This window comes from Pieris brassicae, chromosome Z, assembly GCF_905147105.1.
Source record: "Pieris brassicae chromosome Z, ilPieBrab1.1, whole genome shotgun sequence".
In the NCBI taxonomy this organism is placed as follows: Eukaryota; Metazoa; Arthropoda; class Insecta; order Lepidoptera; family Pieridae; genus Pieris; species Pieris brassicae.
This window is the reverse complement of record NC_059680.1, coordinates 6,888,940-6,911,797: the sequence shown is the minus strand read 5'-3', so window position 1 is coordinate 6,911,797 and position 22,858 is coordinate 6,888,940. Positions and strand designations below refer to the sequence as shown.

Sequence of the window (22,858 nt, the reverse complement as noted above, 5' to 3'; positions counted from 1 at the left end):
AGCAAATAGTATCACTTAACCTGTCTGTTTTTGAAATTGGATTAATTTTCTTTAATGTAATCATTTTTATGTTCATTTTACGTCTTTCACACAACACCAACCAACACCTTACACTCTTATTTTCTCTCTGAGTAATGGGTAATGTTAAGAGGACAATATTACATTACTTATAGGTAGTAAAGTTTACTTAGTCATAAATAAGGACATATGTGTAGTTGAGTAATTACTACGAATTACGTTGTGTTTATGTGAATAGGGCTACACCCGCTATTCGTTCATGTATAAGCGGTTATTTACGCTCAGTAAATGATGGCTAGTTGTAGTTGTAGTGTACAAGGTAACGACACATTTAATCTTCATATATGAAAATGATTCGAGACATAAAATTTAATTTTTATTCGGTTGGGTAGTGAAAAACGTTACAACATTAGCTAAACATAAATATCTCCTTAATGTTTATGTAGAAAGGCTTACCAACCCAAAAGTAGGTTCCTTGTCTTAAGGATTACGGCGAGCCATGACTGATTTTGTCCATTGTAAAATAAACCTTGATGCAGACTTAAAGACGCAATTTCAATGCAATGAAGTATTGAATTGTCGGAAACTATCTGCAAACATTAGAAATATAATGTAATTTTTAACATATATTTAAGTAATAATTTAATGTCAAATTGGTTTAGATGTTTGCCACGTTAAACGTTATATTACTCAACAGACTTCTTATTTCGCAAATAAGAATTGTGACCAGCATTACGATATCCCCAGTCGTATTGTGTTGTTAGATGACCAAACGTGAGTATGAAATACTTACCATTTCGATTCGATAGCGGGTCACGCCTATCTACAGGATTTTTGTAAAAATGGGTGTTGAATTCTGACAGATGTCAAATGTCACCGCAAACATATCTGTGACACTTTGCCTAGTAATTCGTTGAACGATTTTAATGGATTACTCAATAATAATTAAAGCGTATTAACAATACATTAAAGATCGATAATTTAATGAAAGTTGACCTTAATTGTCTCAATATTAATAAATATTTTTTTATTACAATAAAAATAATATTAAACTACCTCTTTATGATCCTATAGTTTGGAATATTTTGTTGATCTGTTTCTTATCAAGGAACCAGCTGGCAGTTGGGACATTAATGAATCGATATGATTTAGGAGATAGGGCCTTGAGGAAAGGAGCATAACATCATGTAACTTCCTTAAAGGCTGGTACGCTCTGGGCGAGAAACTGTTTATTTCCACTCATTTACAATAAAAAAATATAACTCGCTTATAAAACCTAAATCGGTGTCACATTAACTAAAACATTCCTAAATACTATAACCCAATTAATAATCCTATATACTGTGACGTAAATAAACAAAATAGTAATTTAATAAAAAATCTCTGATCTAGTTTGTTGTGAAAAAAGAGTTGATAGTTTTGATATTGCTGATATTAATTTAATTTTTTACGCCTGCTTGTAGTAGCTTGAGTTTATTTATGTTTTACCAATTGATTTGCCCCAGTTGTCCTTTTCGTGAAGATAGGTGTATTTTTATGATAACTGTATTCAAAATAAAATTTGTTGAAAGACATTTACAACCGCTATCTGTAATATTTATTAATATTTCAAAACAAAAATAAGGCCATACTATGTATATAGAATACCTTACCACGTTTAATCTACATGAATTAAAAAAAATAGCAAATGTTGCGTTTCAAACCTTTAAAATATTTATTTCGAGAGTGAATCGTGCTTAAAAGTAGACAATTTTAACATAGGCTGGGCTGGGAGGCGTGAGAGCTGATATTTCTAAAACGAATGAAAGTACAATATAATAATAGCCATAAAATAGCGAACACTTGCTAGAGCACGCCACGCAGAAATGAAAGTGCTGTTATCAACAGCTGAAGATAAGTACCAAAGTACCATCTCTGTATGATTGACGTGTTGTTCTTAGATTAGAAGCGCGATAGTGCTGAGAATCTGTCATTGATAAAAACTAAGATAAATGTGGAAAAGTCTGCCAACAGTATATTGTAGTCACTAAAGAAAATAACTGCAAGAATTCAAAAGTGTAATCGAAATGCCAAATATGCTGAAACGGTATGTGATTTTCTATACATAATTAAATTACGTTGACACAATTATATCACTGCAATTAGAGGGAAAGAATAGAAAACTTGCAGACAAACACGATAGGAGGAGATGACGTAAGCGTCGCACGAAACTTTAAATCGATTTGAATATTATTGAATTAATGTCTTTAGTAAACAATTGGTTTTGGCTTTGTTGAAGCTGGGAATCCAATTTAATTTCAAAAACATGGATATGCTAACCTTACAAGAATACACCATAAAATCGGCATTTTAACGATAGCAACGATCCTTAAGGATAAATAGATGTAAAAAGAGTATGAGAAATTCAACCGGGCATTTCGTTTCTTGTACATCTCTGTTTATGGTCGTCTCTTGTTGGCTATATTGGCATTTCTGCTTAGAAAACGTTGTAATTAATGCGACTGACTGCAATTACAGTTTTTAATCATATATGCGATGCTTAAGAACAAATTATCTTTTTCTTGTATTATATAAGAAAAATATCAAAGATTAGTTAACATGTATGTCTATATATACAGCAAAGATGAGTAATATCTATGGCGTGCGATTAACCCTGAGGTCGTTTGTTGGAACCCCGGCTCTACATCAATTGTTTCTAATTGCCCAATTAAAAAATAATCATATAAAGAACGTGGAAACGTCTAAGACACAAAAAATCGGTGTCACAAATCGGCACAGGCCTATAATGAAAAATTATCAAGAGACAAATACATAAAAGGCAAAGAAAGAAAAAGTTTTTTTAATTAAAACATGAAATCTTACAAACCTTATCGACATACCACGGCATTGAATCCCAAAAAAACTCACACTGTCTCATTCTTCACTCAAGTTACTCAAGTTTAATTAATTCACTCAAGTTAACAGTACAATCGTCTATAAAATAAAATAACTTGTTTGAGAATCTCATTATTGTGATACACTTTAGGTGTAGTAAAACGATACAAGGTATTTTTAAACGAAGACTCACGGTCTGGCACCGCGTTGGCATTAATGGCATAAAATTAAAATGCACTGTTTTCATTAAAATACTTCAATATAATGTGGGTATAAATAAGACTACTATTTTCATACCGAGATTTTAAATGTTGCCAAACCTGAGCAACACGATTTATCACGAACATGTCGAGTGCTACATAATATACAGGCAGATTTTAGTTATTTTTGCAAAGAAAACAAAGGTGCAGCGCAGCGCCCTTCCTACTACAACAAATTCGTAAATCATAAGTTTTTGTTCTGCGTGATCCTAAGGCTGCGATATTAGCTCAGATATGTTTTGGCCTGGAAAACGTCGGGATAGGTATTACTGTCACTACTGGAAGAAGAATAAGAGGCCAAAAGTTTTTAAATTTCCCTTTCCAAAAGTTAGTTTCATATGCAGTAGAATGGACAAGAAACTCCGTATGAAGGTGTGAAAAGTGTAAAATGATAACATATGAATTTCATTGCTAGATAGAGTTATTTGAGTAAGCACGTGACGTATATATGTGACGTGACGTGATATTATGTTAAGCTGCTACTATGTAGAGGTACGTCCGATTTACGAATACAATTTCAATACTTATTTGCGCTAATTAACTATCTGCACCTTGAGAAATTTTGAACCCGTATTAAGAGCATCCATTAATGTCCAAAGGTACATTTAACTTATCTGACTAAACGGTGCAATTCGGGCAGAGTAGTTGACGACGGATTTCTAAGATATGCATGCTAATTTGATATACTTATGCTATTGAAATTATATTTTCCGATATATCTACCGATTTCATAGCAAATTAAGATAGAGATAGAAAATACAATATTAACCAATGTAATAAATGTATTTTTTAAGTTATTAGATATTCCAATACAATATTCAAATACGTGATTATTTTTTAGTGAACGGTGATATTTAAGAACTTCCGACAATATTACTCACACGTTTACCTTGGCCGCTTTTTTTTAATAAAAGTCAGTGTTTCTCTCCTATTAAATAGCAAGTACATATATATATACTTAGGGAGAATCTGTGTAATCACTGCTTTCTTAACTTATCTTTCAAGCGATGATGTTATATGAAGCCTCATGAGTTATACTGTACTAATTATTATATTGATAATCAAATATCCTGGGTCGTTCTGTTTTTGATAGCCGGTGAAATAATAATTGATTACTTAAGAGCATAACAAATTCTATAATTTACATTTAATATTACTAATATGTACGCCTTGTAGGTGCATACAAAATGTAACCTGTATATGGTTAGGGTAACATTCAAAGTCGAGATTTAACTCCAGGTGTGACTTGAATCAAAACGTATTTAATTTTATCCTAGTAAGTATTGGCGGTAAGTAGACCAGCAGTATTTATTATTTTTACAAGTACATCTAGAACGAAGAACATTAACAATCACACGGCATATTGTAACGAGGTGACAATTATGTAAATGTGGTGGTATTTTTTAACTTCACGCCTGATGCAACGCTAAGACGCAACTGAACAAACTATGAATATTTGTTATGAGACAGTTTGTGTTTTTGTCCTAAATACTCTTCGGAAAGTTATTTAAAAGTCGATGACCTTACTTGAGCTATACAATTTTATGAAAGAATTTAATAAATTAATGTAATGTTTATTTGGAATAAAACATAGGTAATTTTTTCGCTATAGGCGTAATCTTAAATTAATTATGTGAAGCGAGTGTCATTCTATCGCTACAAAACGCGTTCGAAGCGACAGCATTTGGTTCTTACAACATATGGTTTCCGTCCTGTCAACAGGACATGGATCTTAGGCTTCCTTATATTAATAACTACGTGATATCCGAATGGACGCTGAATTTACTATTTTAGATGCTTATAAATTCAGATTGAGAGTTAAGATATTTTGGTTACACAACCGCGACCAATACCTAGTATCAACCTACAGATTCGTTTAATTTTAAGTTGCAATTATTCAATAATATTTACATATTTTGTCGGGAGAGTATAATTCAAAAATGCTAAATATAGATTTAGCATTTTTGATAATTATTTTACCAATTTAAAGTCACGTTATTTGTGGGTGTCATAGGCATCAACCCGAAATAAGGATCGGTATTCAAGGGATGATATACACTCGTTTTAATCCCTAATATACGGGTTTTTTCGTCTCCTTAAATCTTGTAACCATGTAGCGGTATTTATTTCGTGATAACGAATACATTATGCATTGTTTACGATCAAATGCTGACAAATCCTTTGCAATAGGAAAAAAATTATTATTCATTTGCAAGAATGGATTTTAATTACCTATGCTTCAATCGGTTTACACAACCGAGGTACAAAGTTGATTAATAAGAAATTTCATCGATTAAAATATCAGTGAACAAACCCGATAACATTAGGTAACAACTGCGTTGTAAATTTAAAATTTCTCATAAATTAATCGTTTTATATTTACTAAAACTGTAAAAACAATATTAAGACAAAATAAAGGTATCAGGGAAAACATAGTAATGTACTTTACGGGAATTATGCTGTCGCTTCGCTCAGTGTATAAGCGTTGCCAAGGAGTATAGTGGGGTTCACAATCATTGTTTCGGTTTCTAAAAAGAATACAGATTTAAACAGCGAAACGTAGTAGTATTACTTAAGTCTTATATCGTAGACTTAAGTCATACTACTTCTAAATACCAGTCCTTCGTACTTCTTAGAACGTCCAGTATTTCGAATACGTTCGGTCGCGTGGATTATCTAAATAATATACCACAATACGAAAACATATATTACTTATTATTCTCAACTCAACGTTATTGCCTACACAATAAAATGATAGCTTTGACCTAATAGCTTTTTTGCTTTATAAATTTATAGTTACATAAGTTAAACCGTTTGTTGGACCAAGTAGATAAGTACTGTATATAATTATAAATACTGTTCTACATTCCATAAAAGTGATTTTACATACTAATATAGTATTAATTAAATGTCAGTACATGATAATGATCGCTGGTATTTATTAATCCCTAGCCTACTGATCGCTTCTAAGTGGCATTTAAAAGATTATGAGCGGAATCGTTTTCCGTTACAGACGTTTGGTTTCATTTTTCTGATTGTATAGCTTTATGACACTTTCAAATGACATTGTTTTCTATTGGTAAAAAAATAGCTTCTGTCAATCCAGACTTTATCTCTTTATAAATTTAGTATAGATTTAGCACTATTGAATATAAGTCTCCTAACAAATTATGTAAATATGTATTATCAATGACGTATTTTCACTTACCCAACATGGGGTAATTGTACAATTGTTTAAGATATACTTATATATTAACAATATTTTATCGAAATAAATAGTAGTTACGCCTTTGATACAATAGAGTCACTAAACGTGATAGTGTACGTGAAAGTTATAACATAATAATTAATATTATAACATAATTTACGTCACGACGCTATATCTTCTGACATAGATAACATCGGGTGTAATTTATGTTAATTCCGGAAGTAGTAAATGACAATCGTGCAATGCTATTGTAGAAAGTGACTAGATACTTAGGTCTTCAATTGATAAGAATTAGATAATGAGATCGCAAGACTTGATTAATGCATTCATTATTCGCAATTTGAATTTATAATCTCAATAGAATATATATGATGTTTCATTAATATTTATTAGATAATTTCATTTTTTACAATTGAAATTATCTCCAATTGGAGTGCTGCGTTGTTTAATGAAAATATGGCGAGGAAACCGGTATGCCTTAAGACGCAAAAATTGATGACGTGTACCATCCAGAGAAGGCAATGCAATAAGTAAAGACAAATAATTAATGAAACATCATATGAAGTGCCCGAAACCCATAGAGCCTTGAAGTGTTACTCGATTTGTTATAAGATTAACATTTACTTAAAACTGTCGTATGTCTATTTATGTATACACTAACGATCTATTGAATTTAGAACAATGTAATACAGTTTTAGACCTAAACGGTTCTTAAAATATTACGCTACTATAACAAAGAGATAACTTACCATATTAATTGATATCTTAGTGAAGTTGCTCCAAAGTTAGAACGAGGCGGCGAAGATGTGGTACTTAATCTTAAATCTCCTGTCACAATATTTGTCCGCGATGGACTCCTAAACTACTTAACCGATTTTAAATTAAATTGGCACACCGTGAGCAGTCTGGTCCAACTTAAGAGATAGGATAGCTTAGATCTTTAATTATAGTCGCAATTTTATTTTATTGCAAATTATTTGTCTATAATTAATTGACAGTCACAATTATCTGTTAACTCCAAAAGATTCTAACAGATGTCGATACTTTTCGACTAGATTGAGTAAGTAATCAATAGGTGGCACTGCTATGGTAAACCGACAAACGTGTCATATAAGCTACAATTCAATATCATTATTACCACGTGTTATTGAGGCTAAAGTATAAATTAAATTTATTATGTAGTAAACGAAATACCGTAAAAATCAATTATTTCTACTTTTTGAATTTTTGGTGTTAGCATAGCCAACCACATGTTACTTAGACCGAAGTGTAAATCAAATTCAAATTATAGTGACGATAATACAGTGAAATTATTCTTTCGTGTCACGGTATTAAGGCTAACTAAAGTCACATTAAGGAGAAACGAAGTTCGCGGGGGCAGCTAGTATACATATTATATACATATATAATATGTATTCAAGGCAGTAATTGAATAACTTCGACATGTGACTTTCTTGTATAACATTGTGTCAATACAGAATTCTAGCTTGTATGAGTTCTAATGCAACAAAATATATTAATAGCTGTTATGAAAGTCATGAAGAAAGTCAGTTACCGTGTTAGTATACGTATTTTAAATATACCACTGTCAATGATTTGAACTGTAAAGGCATGTCGCCAGAGGACTTGCGAGTGCGTTTTATAACTTAAGTTTTCATTCGTCTCTCTGACAAAATGTGTTGACGCTGTGATGAACAATCAGTGTCTCAGTTAAATGAGTGTAGCTCTAAAGAATAAGGAATTCTGACTTTATACAATGTAGTATAGCGTGAAGTCGCATTTCATTTCTTACAATCGGGAACTTAAGTGACTGTCACTAACGTTACCTTATTAGTAGCCAGTAAAATAGTTCAATATGACTGTAATATCTGGTATCTAGTAATTTCTTGCCGGTTGTATCGCATTAAATTGAGGAACGTTTATTGCAAATAAATTGCGTATGATTTCTCCTACCTTTCTAATGTATTACGCGTGCGTTTATATTTTTAATATAAAATATTTTGGATTATCTATTCTTTTATACCTAACATGAATAAAAGTAGGTTTTATTTTTGTTTACATTTTGTTTAGATTCGTCCATAAAAATATGTATTTGGGTTTATTATAATATTTACGAAAAAACTCTTAACGATCTCTTTACGGTTTTATATTTTACTCTGTTCATTCGTGACGTTAATGTTTTATGGTACTCATAAGCAATAAATTAAATTGACTAATTTTCCGCTTCCGCCAAGAATTCTTATATGATGTATAATTTTTAAGGGCGTCTGATGTACTTATGGTCATCCTGCGTTACCACTGTCCTTGTAATACTTATAAAACAGAATAGGTGAACCAATAACGATATTATTCTAAACACTTAATAGAGTCTAATCACACGGTTTTATTCAGATAAATGACGTCATATGACGTCATTTTTTTCGAATACATCTTCAACCGCTTTCTTAAAATAAAAATGTTAACTATGCATTCAAAACTTTATACATTTACTAACAATCTTAAGCAACATCGTCACAATCTGTCCTATACTGAAACGGAAAGTATTCTTCTTGTGCAACCGTTTAATAAAAATTGTAAGTGTTATGTAGGATGTATTAATTAAGTCAAGCATCTAAAATGTCAAATGGATAGTGTGGGGGCTAGTGCACTCTCTAGGGCCCGAAGAACGGATGACCGAAGAGGCAAAAAAGTCTTCGAACGGCCGAGGTCCAGTCAGCGAAGCGTTGGACAGCCCCCACAAGGTAGAGAGATGGCCTGGTGCGGGTGGAATCAATGCTTTGGATGACGCGGGGACGGGATAATTAGGGGGATAAGATGAGATTGTGTATGAGAAGAGTAAACATAGTAGATATGTTTAGAAATATTGAGTGGTTGGCTATAGCGTAAAAGATTTAGTTTTTAAATTAACTAAGTGTTTCCAGCATGTCGTATCGACAATCACCGACAGTCCATTGTCTATAGTCTACATTTGGACTATTGTTACCGCACTCAGGAAGTTATTGTGTTAGCTGTATTCAGTTAATCTGTGTACACGACCTCATAACTGCAGATGGTGAACTATGTTATGTCAATGTAGTTACGGTAGGTAGACACGAGTAAAAATTGGTACAAACTTTTTAATATTATAAAAATGTATTAAATAATAATATTACCAATATTCTAATTTTAATTCGGACAGGTTTGGATTTATATAATAATATATATATTTATTATGTTTACCTTCGATACGATAGATTAGGAGTTGTATCCGCTATCCGCCCTCATACTAAATCAAAAACAATATTGTTTATATACAACACTGTTTCTCTTGTGGCATTTATCACTCCAACTTAAGATTTTACTCTAGTACAATTTAGAAGCTATAATGTTGGACCTGTCTGGACATACAAAAATGATCGTAAGAGTCTTATCTTCACTAAATTAGTTATATTTTTATGTACAAATTCATGGATTTTAAACTAAAATAATAGAATATGTGTTCATGCTTTTTTTTATATAATGTATTATTCGTAACTCCTAGGATCAGTCCTCTGTATGTTTTATATAATTTTTGGGAAATAGCCTTATGAAAATGCCCATGATACAAAATAATCCCTGTATTTGGTTCTTTATTGCGTTCTTAGACAGCCTAGTATTTATGATATAAACGTGTGTAACATAAACCAAATGTTGTTATTACGATGACAGGCTCAAGAAACGGTACCCAACACTTGCGTGCATCCATGTTTTACGTTAGGTGTTAAACGAAATCTCGAATTAGTTCATCGAACTCATTTTACTGCCCCCATTTATAGTGTTAGATGATGGTTTTTGTCAACTGGTACACACAGTTACTCTAACCGCGGGATAACGTGTATCATGTCACTGAACCACTTTCCATGATTATCACCTTTAGAGAAATTGGATGTAATGGAGGCCATTTTCCAAGGCTCACATTGCTAACGTATCAAATGTATGGCTACTAAGTTATTGCTCTACTTATTAATCCAACGGGGCATTCATGCATGAAGAAGACACTTATTTCTCAACTATCAAGTATTCCCTGCCCTTTGTATACGTTAGTATTGTTTCTCCCTAGCTCAGGACCATAGCGAACAGCCAAAACGAAGCCGAGTTATCCCAGTTACAAACTAAGCAAATAGTTAAGCAACAGCAGCAGAGCTACTCTGTAAAAATAATAGTAATTCCCGGTAATTGACTTTATAATATAATGCAAGTTCCACTTTCTAACGCCAATATGATATGAACTGGTATCAAAACTTAAAATTTTAATCGGATAGGACATTAGTTACGCACTCGCCATACACTCACCGTATTGTTTTACACGTCTTTGTGTATATTTTTTACAATAGTTAGGTTTAGGACATCGGTTTTATATATATCAATTGAAATATATTATGAAATTTTATTTATCTTTAAAGGACAATATTCTATGAGATAGATGTATTAGATCCCACATACGTATCTAACAATTGTCTCCATCAAGCAACAATTGAACATAAAGTAATATGACGTTAATATATATGTTAAACTGTTAAGCAAATCGGTAATCGACCTTCACTCTCGTTAGCATTAGCAAACAGTCAGCTACATTGCGCATCAGTATTTCACATTAGGACAACACCGCTGATTAAATTACTACGACCTTTCTATTGAAGTCAATTGTCGGTCAGAACAACTATCTTTCTAAGCTATTACAAAATCAAACTTGTTCCATTAAATTGAGGTTTTATATTTATCGTCGTAACAATCGGTCGACAAATTATCCATTAGATAGGCTTAATAGCTGTTAGCACTATTCATTCGTTCACTGATTAATTAAATGCTTGACACAGTCAAAGGTTCGAAAAGCTTTAGAAGAAGTGAATGTAAAGGTATCATGTGGTACTAACAATCAGGTGTTTATTGAGGTTAGAATAACAAAAGACAACCGATTCTATACCATAACCAATATTAGCATTATATTGTTTAATGAATTGTTTTGTGGCTGATTATGTTGCGAATTTACAATGAAGAAAAATATAAAATAATGTTCGAATTTCAATGTTGTAGCGTTTTGACTATAAAGTTAAGTTTCAGATTTGAGACTGGCGAACCAGTGCTCACAGTCAGGTCATGCTATAGTACTAGGGCCATATATAAGTTATTATGGATCAAAATTATCGTATTCATCGGGATATTGACTACCATTTATTTAAAAATAATGACATCTGATAAATATTGAAAATACTTAATAGTTTAAATGTTTTACGTTTACTTTACTTTATGTACGATGTAGGATAGTAGTGTGTTATAAAATTATCCCACATATACAGTATAGTACAGTTGCGAGCCATATAAGAGTAATTCAAAGTCCTTAATCCGAACCTTTCTTTATTATAAACCCTTACTTCAGTTGATTTGAATTAAATGTAAAAAAATTAAATGACAAGTTTTATCGTTTTAATTTTTTTTAATCCGGACAAAAAAATGAAATGCCAGTTTGACATTTTAATACTGTTACCGTTGAAACATCGTAAAGATCAAAGACCTATGGAGTGAAGAATTATTTGTGATCTGTGTAAGTTCACAATATATTTTTTTTAAATTTCTGTATTAATTATTATAGTCTATTAATTATGCATTAAAATATTTTTATATAGTACCAACCTAAATAATATTACCTTTCGGTGTTAATAACTGTGTTGAGTTTGATATTTTTTTTATGGTCGATACCATCCATTATTTAACTATTTATAAATTAACCGTAAGCCTTTTTTTTGCAAACATTTCAATCCATCTCAGAATTGCACATAAATGATATGTAAGAATCCTGATAAATGAACATCACTTCCGTATCTTTGCATTGTCTCTGGTTTAAAAACACCCCTATTTTGCCTACTTTTTTAATAAATATAAAATAAATGGACTGTAGTATATTCCCGAACCCGAAATGAAAGAAAAGCTAATTGTAAGAAAAGTATCTTCCTTCTATTAATTGGCCATTGAAGAAACCCCTATTTACTTATCTTCGCGTGGATGCTATATATATCTAGTGGTAAGAGAGACAATGCATCCACAAAAGACACTAAAGTGAAAGTTTCTGTGGTTAATGATTTATTACCCAGAAATGAGGAATTAAAAATATTATGCAAACGGAAATACTAATTAGCCAATTTTCGTTATAACCTGTCAAAATTATAGAGTTGAAAGAGTTGTATAATGCAAAGAAATAAATGGGTTTTCTTTTGATTTATTAATCCTTACTTATAAGCATAAAAAGCACAAATAATAGACAATTTTGAGTGATTGTAAACACTAAAATGATTTAATTGATTTAAGAACACATTTCGATACTGCGTTTGCAACACTCCACATTTTGAAACTATCCTAACGTTTTTAGTGTCTACATGATAGGTTTTTTTACTATGTTTTATTAGGGCAATAGTTTTTAACTTTATGCCAGTCTCAAGTAAAAGGTTGGGAATCTACACGCGAGAAAAAATAAACAAAGACATCAAAAGAAAACAAAAGGATAAGCTAGTTAAAAACAAAATATGTACATAAACATATTACTATTATTGATTATGAAAGAAGATAATACAATAAAGGATGAAGCAAAAGGCAGAAGATTTAAGTCGGAAACATAGTATCGGATAGTAAAGAATACAGAAAGGAGGTGCGCTCATATTGGGAACACGAAAAGAAAATATGATCGAGGTCACCAATATCTTTTACATACTCACATTTCACAAATAAAGTTGCTTTGGCCAAACGTTTTATCGACATAAGAATCATAGATCTTATCTCCTTCTCTAGTTTACACTGACAATTTCGATATTTTGGTATTTATCTGATGATTACAAGGTTGATTTGAACTAGGCGTAGGCTTGGTTACAAACACACCTTACGCTAGCACTGTCAAGGATACGCTTGATCATAGATAAATAATAATAGTATCGTGAACTTTTATTTCTGTTTCAATCTTGATCTATAAGCTACTAGGTGGTTATGTTGGCTGTTTGTAATCTATATAGGAAACAATAGTTTAATTGACAGTTGCATCACCTAAGATAATCACGTGTATGTATTATGCTATAGGTTGACTTGTGTAAATTTCGCTTAACAGTGTAGATATGAAAACTTTCACTAGTGCAATTACGTCGCAACCTTGAGTATATACGTGGTATCGGGTTATATTTTTTGTAGGTACCGACTTCAGGGGCATTTATTTGACTCACGTTTATAGGGCGAGTGCTAATTTTTAATTACTGGCGAAGGTAATGTAACTAGGGAAATTAGTTAGTAATACACATGTCCTTACATGAAGGTCACTTGTGTTTGCCAATACGATTAATAAGAAAAGTTTGTTGTTGTTTGTTGGCTTTAAGTCGATACTATAATTTTTATTGTAATTTCAAATGTTTATATAACGTGTGTGCGTCCAGACGGATCGAAGCGTAACGTAGTGCTATATCATATGACTAATTGCAAGGGTGCTTATAGCGGGACAATAATAATAGATGTAGCGTACATTTTCTCGGTTCGAATGAGTCTAGTCGTCCCCTAGGCCCATCCCATACCTTTCCCATCGGCATAAATTTTACTCATTTGAAATACGTAATAGGTAGACTAACTAAAATCTAATGGATGTTTTACTAGAAAGTTATAGGCCAAAGTTAATTTAATTAAAGGCATAGTTAATTTGCATAATTACAACAAAAAGAAAGTGAAATTATTAAATTAAAAACTTGACTTTATAATTGTTAAACGACGAAATTTTTAAATATTCATCGTCATTCATTGTTGGTTTGTGAAGTATCTTCATGGGCGTGGAGAGGTGGACGTAACTGCCGCATGGCATGTCGGGAAGTTGATAAGGCTATGCTATTGCCGCATCCCGCCTGAGGCGATTGTTGGTGGGCCTTAGGTTTTTAGTGGGTATGCATGTGAGTCCCACATAACCCTCCCGCACCAAAGAGTCGCGCCGCGGTATGTACAATGCATTTCCCCAAGTAAAAAAAGTGGCTCAGCCTGAGAGCCTAGTCGTATCTTCGAATCACGGATCTGACGCTGGAGGATTAAATTGACAGCATCAAGCACAGGCTGGTCTTAAGAAGAATGGTTAATAGACAGATACATAAATGTAAGGACTTACTTGTCCTGGGTTGTATCGCCAATTATTTTAGTTCAACTCTACAAGTTGTAGCCATGTGTCCGTTTCGGTTACTGCTTTAACTATAGAACTATATAAATATATATACCCCTATTCGAAATCGATTTCTTGGTTTTTAAAAATTCTTATTTACATACAAAAGTATGTTCTGATACAATCCTGAAAATAGGTTTCATGAACATTGAATAAAACATAATTAACGAGGTTATGTTGTGACTGTGACCTGATTACGCGATTAAACAAGAGCAAAATGATTAATAGTGACAGGAAAGAGCATCTCTTTGATACAATTTTATTTTTCTACTTTGTTTTTAAACTTCATACGTAACTTGGATAAATTTAAACACCCTTATTACTTTTAAAGACATTTATTTATTGACACTTTGTTGTATAATATGCAATCAGATAACATACAAGTTAAAATAAAAGTTCATTAGAGTTCTGCTTTGAAATTGAAATTGTACATAGAAACCCCGTCCATAGTGTCACGAATTCAGAGAAATTTCATAGGACCCAAAGTAAACTAGTGTATACTATTTAATAGCAATATTTGTAGGATGTAAAAGGAAATATAAATATTGAACATCGTCAAGTCATGATGACATGACGCCTCTACATTGTCCACCTACATATTTGTATTTATCGAAATGCGTCACACGATTGCATGTGAACTAAGCATGTGAATGAGGTTTTAAAGATTTATATGTATTAAATAATTCTCATAGTTGAGATTTTATCCTCATAAAAAATATATATATATATATATATATATATATATTATATTATAGCTATACGTGCCATTTAATATACCTAATGCACCAAGCATTTAATGTATTCAATGCCAAGTTCATATTTCATTTTCAGCAAATAATCTATATAAATAAAATGTATCTGCATATATTTATTTGCGTTTAATATAATATTAATTTTGGAACACATTTAAGAAAGTTCCAAACCCATATCTATGCTATTAATTTCTAGAAGTGCCATGGTGTATCGAGTCAATCCTTTAATATACAAATAACTTATTTGGTAGACAAGATATTAACATCTGGATTTCGTGATATGATTTTATATTAAACCTCCACCTTGCGGTTACCGCAACTTTTGATATCTTTTATACATTATGAAATATACATAACACGTTGCATTTGCGAAATTACCAAATCTGTTCTATATTTTGTGTTATTAACCTGAGTTCAAATGCTTTTTTTAGTAACCGCTTTTTTGTGATTCTGTTTTTGTTACTATAGGAAGTTATTATGAGTCTAAATGAAAACTTGTTACATTTATTGCTATTATAATTGTATGACTGATATGCCGAATGGCTTTATTTTACTGTAGAAGGTATATAATAATAATAACAGTTATATTTATAGTATATACTATATACTATATATATATTATAGGTATTATCATTATGTATTATTATCCTGTGGTTTTATTTCTAAAACTATACATTCCATGTCTTGTGGAGCAAATGTACAATGAAATAGTGCTATCTTGTGAATAAATTAAAAAGAATTGTGGAGAGTTTGTTGCCAGTTCTTCTCGCCCGTTCTGTGGTTTTCATTTATTATACACAAATTACCTAAATGAATGAATATAACGTATTTTGACTTCATCCGTCGTAGCGTAATGTTCATCATTAATGTTCAATAAAATTATCTTCTATTTTGTCGATAAATTAATTTTCATATTAAAATATTGAAAATTGTTTTTTTTTATATACAAACATTGTCCTGTCAATAACGAACACAAAATAGAATTATTTAATTCGATGTGGTCGGTCAGAAGTCATGCGCGTACCTACATACATTTCGGTGATTCATTTTGATTTTAAATTACATGTACTAATTCTAAATAAAAATTAATAACTATAACTAAAGCTTGGGCTTCTATAACTTAAGCCTATTACTTTTATTTTAACGTACAAACGTTTATTAATAATTGTATAAAAAAATAGTATACTAGCTTATTCATAATAAATTAATTATTACACTGATTAATCACCTTTTCTACAATAACGAAAATATACGACAAACAGAGACGAGGATATAATATATTAACTTAGGAATTATTTTTTTAATTATATATGAAGATATTTAGAAACTACAGAACATAAGTCAATATGCATCGTATGATATCGTTGGTTATATTCAGGGTGACCTCATTCACCATTGTTATTGAGACTGTAAAACCAATATTTATGTGGTAGTAAAATAAATAACGAAATAATAAATCACCCACTTTTAATTGTGGTTTCTTTTTTGGCTGTTGCAATTTCACTGTCCTAGCTGTCGGTACTGTGCCTGCTCTTAAAATACGTCACATCGAAGTATGAGAATTATATTAGTGCGGAAAACTTCCGCAAAAATATAATTAAAATTAGATTTTGCACGAATATGGCCTACGTACATTGGAATACTTTATTAACTTGGTATTCCAAGTTTTGTTTATAAGCTTCCTGAGCTGTCACACACACACATATATTGTATATATATTTTTATAATTGTCCTCACCTTTTTATATCTATAAAGGTGAACACAAATTAAAAAAAAACACTGAATACCTTTGCATTAGTAGGATGTAACGTAAATCATACGATGTACAGTAAGTCATAGTATTTTCGGTTAGTAATAAGTCACAGTATAGATTTATTAAACCACTTGGATAATCTGTGTCATAATTTTTAGAGGTCAAGAAAGTCTACTTTTATCAGTGATATCAATATAGAGATATCCAATTGAGTACTGGATCGACTTGAATATTTGTAGGTGAATAAGTGTCAAGTGACCTTCAGTTTCGGAACGATCTTTTTAAGTTATTTTGAAATCTCATATGGAAGGTTGCTAGACCTAACGAAATACGCCCACGTAAGAATTTGTTTATAAATTAATAAGAATGTGTCTTATACATTTTAATTTATTAATATCGTAAAGATGTGATTGTTTTGCAATTGTTAATGTATTATTTGAAAAACATAATTGCTTTTTGTTGCGATAGTAATTTTATAATATATAACTCGGCGCTGACCTTTGTCTAGAGTTGATCAAATTAAAGCATGAAAATTTATGCAGTATTAAAAATAGACGTACAAATTTTTCCTTAAATATATTTAGTTCAGTATATTTAAAAAGCCATAGAGATAATGAATCCTATACAAATGTTTTAAGAAAGCTCAATGATGTATTATTATGATGCTACAAAATACTTTGATGTGCATCAGAATACTTTGAAGGCTTTTGTACAATTGGATCTCCAATGACAAACTCGGATCCTTCGAAGTAGTTATCATTGAATGCAGCTTGAACGAACCAGGGTCGACCTGGAGGTCAGTACCTGTTCTTAAGACTGAAATAAAAAGTGTGACAGGTTGTTTTACTTGAAATATAGGATGTCCATGAGTCTGGTTTAAAAGGTGTTACTGATAAACAAAGCAATTAAGATATATCAACGTATATTGAATAAAGTCAAAATATATTGTCTGCTAAGTATTAGTAGCTATCATGAGAGTAAGATCTAGAAGGTGGTAGAAAACTCTGTTGAACTAATTTTCCACAATGGTCCCACTAATCCCCGGTTCAAATATTAGTTTCAATGTAACTCTGTAACTTCCATTGGTGATCCTCACTTGAATGAGGAGGTTTTGTTCAGTTCGATCCAATGGTTAGGATTAGGATTAGGATATTAATGGTACTACATCGCTCTTGTATGTTGTTTTCGCTATTGTAAGTTACACAGTACGGGCGCTGTTTAAAAATCATATTATTTATTATACTACAGCGTCCTGTGTAAGCAGTGATTTTTTCTTTTTATGTGAACAGTTAACACAACTCGATCGGTGAAGGAAAATGTCGTGTTGAAAGTAGATAGAAGTCACATTACTTGACTTTAAGTAATAAATCGGATAATACGGATGCATAAATGTGTCTGCAGGTAAGAGTTACACTAATAAGTATGAAATTTACTATACTTTATTTTATATATCAAGACTTCAGGGAAACACAAATATATTTAAAATAAAGTATAAAAACAATCTTTAATATTATTGTTTAACTCGTGGCTCATTTCATTGTTACCTTCTTGTTAATAGTATTATTATAAAATGTTTATAAATACTCATTAAAGATATTAAGCAATACAATAATAACGTCTTAACGTAATAGTCTAGCATAGTCTTCCATTGATACTTCGATATAATACAAAAAGTACGGTATGTTTTAATGGGATTCAACAAATAATTTCTTTCACTTGAATTAATTTTCATAAGCGTCATTTAAAAAACAAGCTATAAAGAGATCTGTCTCGTTTTATCACAGCTTAAATACAATTTGACGGATTCCACAAATGCATCAGTTAAAATCTTGATTTAGAGTCCGTGTCTATGTAAGCGGCTTTATAGAACATACGTCCGATTGCTTTGTAACTTCAAATAGCGATTCCCGTCCCGAATTCCGCTTTTGTTGAAATCCTTACTTAGCGAATTCAGTGCTAGGGATATTAAAATAAATACCTACATCGAAACTGCATTCGCAATCTGGTGGGAGTTACGAAGTACCAGTGCTGGTCATACAAGAATGAATGAAACCCGGTCTAAAATATTATATACTCACATTGCCCTTTTCAACAGTTGACTCATATTATGCGACAATTTCCTCGCTAAAGAATTTCCGTGTTGCGTTAATCTTGTACAAAAATGCTGTTTCATTAAGTTCAATATAGACCTTAAAACCAGATTATATAAATAAGATTGATTTCGAAAGGTAGGCAAAAGGGCAACCACTATCTCGAACACAGCCCATATTTTCGAAAATATCTACATATATAGTAAACACACGAATGTGTAAACCATTCTCTTTTTATTTCATAATCGGGTCACTTTAACTCCTTCGGCATTGGGTAAATGTACTTTGACTAAATGTAAATTTATAATTGTCTTTATTTTAATTTAAAATTATTTCTTAAAGCTTTTTATCGCAAGGTTTGCAACATTCGTGATTATTGACGCAGCGTTATACAACTTACATTCTATGTAATATCATATATATCCTAAAGTATGTAGGTAAATATTATTGTTTTTAAATGGGTACAAGTAACTTTTCCAGTACTTACGAAATGCTGTGATGGTATACTATTGTCGTAGGTACAACAGGCAACACAGCAGCATCAGTATCGCGGTATAACGGTGGTAGTTAAACAATTAATCGAAATGATGAGTTGTATTGTATCCTAAAGAGCTGAGAGAGTTTTACCCTACATTCAATCTTATATCATTGTGTATTTTTTTAATTTAGTAAATAATGTTTCGACATTACAATTTTAACTATTAAAATATGGGTCGCCTGGAAGAGATCGCTCGAAAGCGACATTGCCGCCAATTTCCCTCCTTTTCTTTTAATTATGTCATCTGTATTGTATTGTCTTTTGTTAAAATAGCTTTTACACATTAAGAAAAACACTTTTTGAACGGATTAAAGCTATGTATTATTATTAAAACTTATACTTATTTACACAATTCTAAATTTTAAATTTTTACGACGTTCCGCGTACTTTTCAACGTGCATGAGCACGCACCGTTAATCCGTTCAAAAAGTGTTTTTCTTAATCTATATTGTAGTTCTGTATGCAACGAACTGTTAATAAATAAATAAAATGGCTGTTAGTTGCGCTCTATGAAATTCGCCGACTTATTTACTTAAAGGCAAATACTTTTTATATTTATTTCTTACATGAATATCATTAGTTTACCATTTATCTTAAGGCTGTATTGTGACACATACAAGTGACTGCGTAATTTAAGAACTATTACTCACTTTTCCTATTTGTACATTGTATCCACACGCTATAGAGAATAAGAAATGTAGGCACGCTCCAAGTAAGCCCGATAACGGCCCGCTCTGGTCCATTGGGCATTTAAGAACAGTAATGTATGAAAAATTTATTAGGTGCCGATGTTCGTGATTGGAATCTTATAGAACTCATTATTGATCACCTATTTATTCTAGCGCTACTAGCAAATGGCAATTATCTATTCAAAAGAAAGTGGTCGTTATTATACACAATCTGCGCCGTTATAAAAATGGTATACTTTGCAATTTATTTGTTTCCGATGATGTAATACTAAATATGAAAGTTTTCTAATGTCTAATAATCTAATTGAAAGAGTTATACACGAAAAAACAAGCCGCAAAATTGGTTTTATCCTAAATCTAAATAGAGTAAAAACCGTTTAAAAGGATTTTACGCGGAAAAGTATATTTAGCGGAAGGAAATTATGATATTATCACTTCAGGAACAGACGTAATGAACCGCATAGATCCATTTAGAATCCAAAGCATCTAAAATTGTACGAAGACTTTAAATCTATGATTGATGCTATAATGCATTTTTAAATGTAGGTAGTGTCACTTGTCAGCGCATTCAAAGTACTGACATGTATACGTTTCCGGTAGGCATCCGGTAATGCAAAAGTAATTGAAATATAATTTGAATTTCGAACTAAACCTTACATAATGAACTTAACAACGAAAAGTACAGTAAAGTTATTAGTATGCATATAGATTCATCTAACTAACGTTTGTACATGTGGAAATATTTTGCTTTGTTGGAAATTTCAGAACTAAAAGCCCTATATAAATCAGGTACTCGTAGTTAATTACTGATTTCAATAGGTTCATCCACGCATATTCGGACGTGACTGCTCTAACTAGTTAAAAATTTTAGACCGGTATTTTAAGTGGATGAAATACATATTAAAACGCACTCAATTTTACTCGAGTAAACTTCACCGTGGTCATCATGTTACGATATAATTATCTTCTTGACTGTTAAGAGTTAAAACTATGCCATAAGGAAAGCTTACGAGTCTAACTGTATATGTAATTAAGAACACAATGCTACTATGACAGTCTTTGATTAGAATATCATTTGACAGGGTTTATAATGCACTTATTGAGTACCTAAATGTAGGTTACATTGGGATAAATTAGATCTGTTATGGACAAATATCATTTATGTTATAATCTCCACAACTTTTAATGCTCTACTTCAATAACACAAATATATATTAACCACTTAATAGGACGAAGTAGAATTTTTTTTTGCTAAGTAAAACTATTAACGATTAGACTAGGTCATGCTTACTTTTCATTTTTTATGGAACAGTGACCGGAAGGCGTGATACGGCGTCAACTATTTAAATGTATAGGCGTGTTTTTCAACTCGCCAATGATTTAAGAACTAAATATGTATATGCAGATTTATTTTAATTAAATTATAATGATATGCTAATATTTTCACCTTTCACTTATGTAATAATGCGTATTAAAATGTAAAACTAAAATTAATTTAGATTACCGAGCGCGTACGCAGACGAACTATCAATCAAAACGTGTGACGTTTTATGACGTCAGATTCGTACACGGTGAAAGTCAAAGACACTTTCCTCGATACAATTTGATTGTGATTCCAAAGTTGATCTTTACGATTTCTACATAACGTTTCACTCGTTACATTTTAAAATCGAAAATAACGAATATAAGATATAAGACGAAAACCCCCTTTTCTTTAGATATTTTCATAGTGAATTTTTTTTATTATTTTCGAAATACCTATTTAAACGTTAATAAGAGAAGAAGATCCGTTTTTAAAGTAGAAGGTTTGTTTATTTATTAAACATTTCGCTGGATAAGAATGCAGAATGATTTGGTACATGTTAATTAATATTATCTTTTTAGATTTCTTTCCTTATTACATTGGTTAGCAAACCAGAGAATTATTTTAATATACAAATTAGTTTTATAAACGGTAGTTACGTTTAAAATTTCTTAAGGTTAAAATGAGGCTGTTGATTTCGACTTGACTCACAATTAAAAAACCACTTCCTGTCGGCAAGTTCGCAGGAAGGAAATCTTATTTCATTCAAATTAAATTGAATTATGTTTTCAAGGTTTATTCTATAAATAATTTGGGTTGGATAAAATAATTTCGTCATATTTGCTTGACAAAAAAATCGCCGATATAGAAGAAATTATATGCAAAACTTTTATAATCCCCAACTTCCGGTCGTACTTAGTCCAATTAATAGATGACATTTTGTAAATATAACAAATCGGACGTTAAAAATGTATAAATTCACTGGCCTATGCCTGCTTAAATTAGACGTTAGTAATCGAACATCAAATTAGTAAATTAGTTTATATTGTAATAAATTTAATTATTACTTTACGATTAAATAAAATTTGGCATCTTTTGAAACCAGATTATAATGTTTTTTTTAAATGTGTGCTGATTGTATTGTACAATGAATGGATAGTTTAAAGTGTATTAGATGTTCTCCAC

At 31.3% G+C, this 22,858-nt stretch overlaps 1 protein-coding gene and 1 long non-coding RNA gene across 3 annotated transcripts in view; one reads left to right on the top strand and one right to left on the bottom strand.

Moving 5' to 3' along the window:
* The window catches only part of LOC123718725 (nostrin), a 38,656-nt gene that overhangs the window by 1,123 nt on the left and 14,675 nt on the right, over nucleotides 1-22,858 (top strand). Inside the window, exon 1 of one of the 2 annotated variants that reach the window (XM_045675468.1) lies at nucleotides 2,033-2,104. The exons of the other annotated variant lie outside the window; for it this stretch is intronic. Coding sequence (XP_045531424.1) covers nucleotides 2,085-2,104 — 20 coding nt within the window. The 5' untranslated portion in view covers nucleotides 2,033-2,084. Of the gene's footprint in view, nucleotides 1-2,032; nucleotides 2,105-22,858 lie in introns of those variants that run through there. 2 annotated transcript variants of the gene reach the window in all.
* LOC123718727 lies at nucleotides 382-848 on the bottom strand. Its single transcript, XR_006755063.1, has 2 exons — nucleotides 812-848; nucleotides 382-608 (listed from the first exon to the last, which is right to left on the bottom strand). It is a non-coding gene; the product is annotated as an uncharacterized LOC123718727 (long non-coding RNA).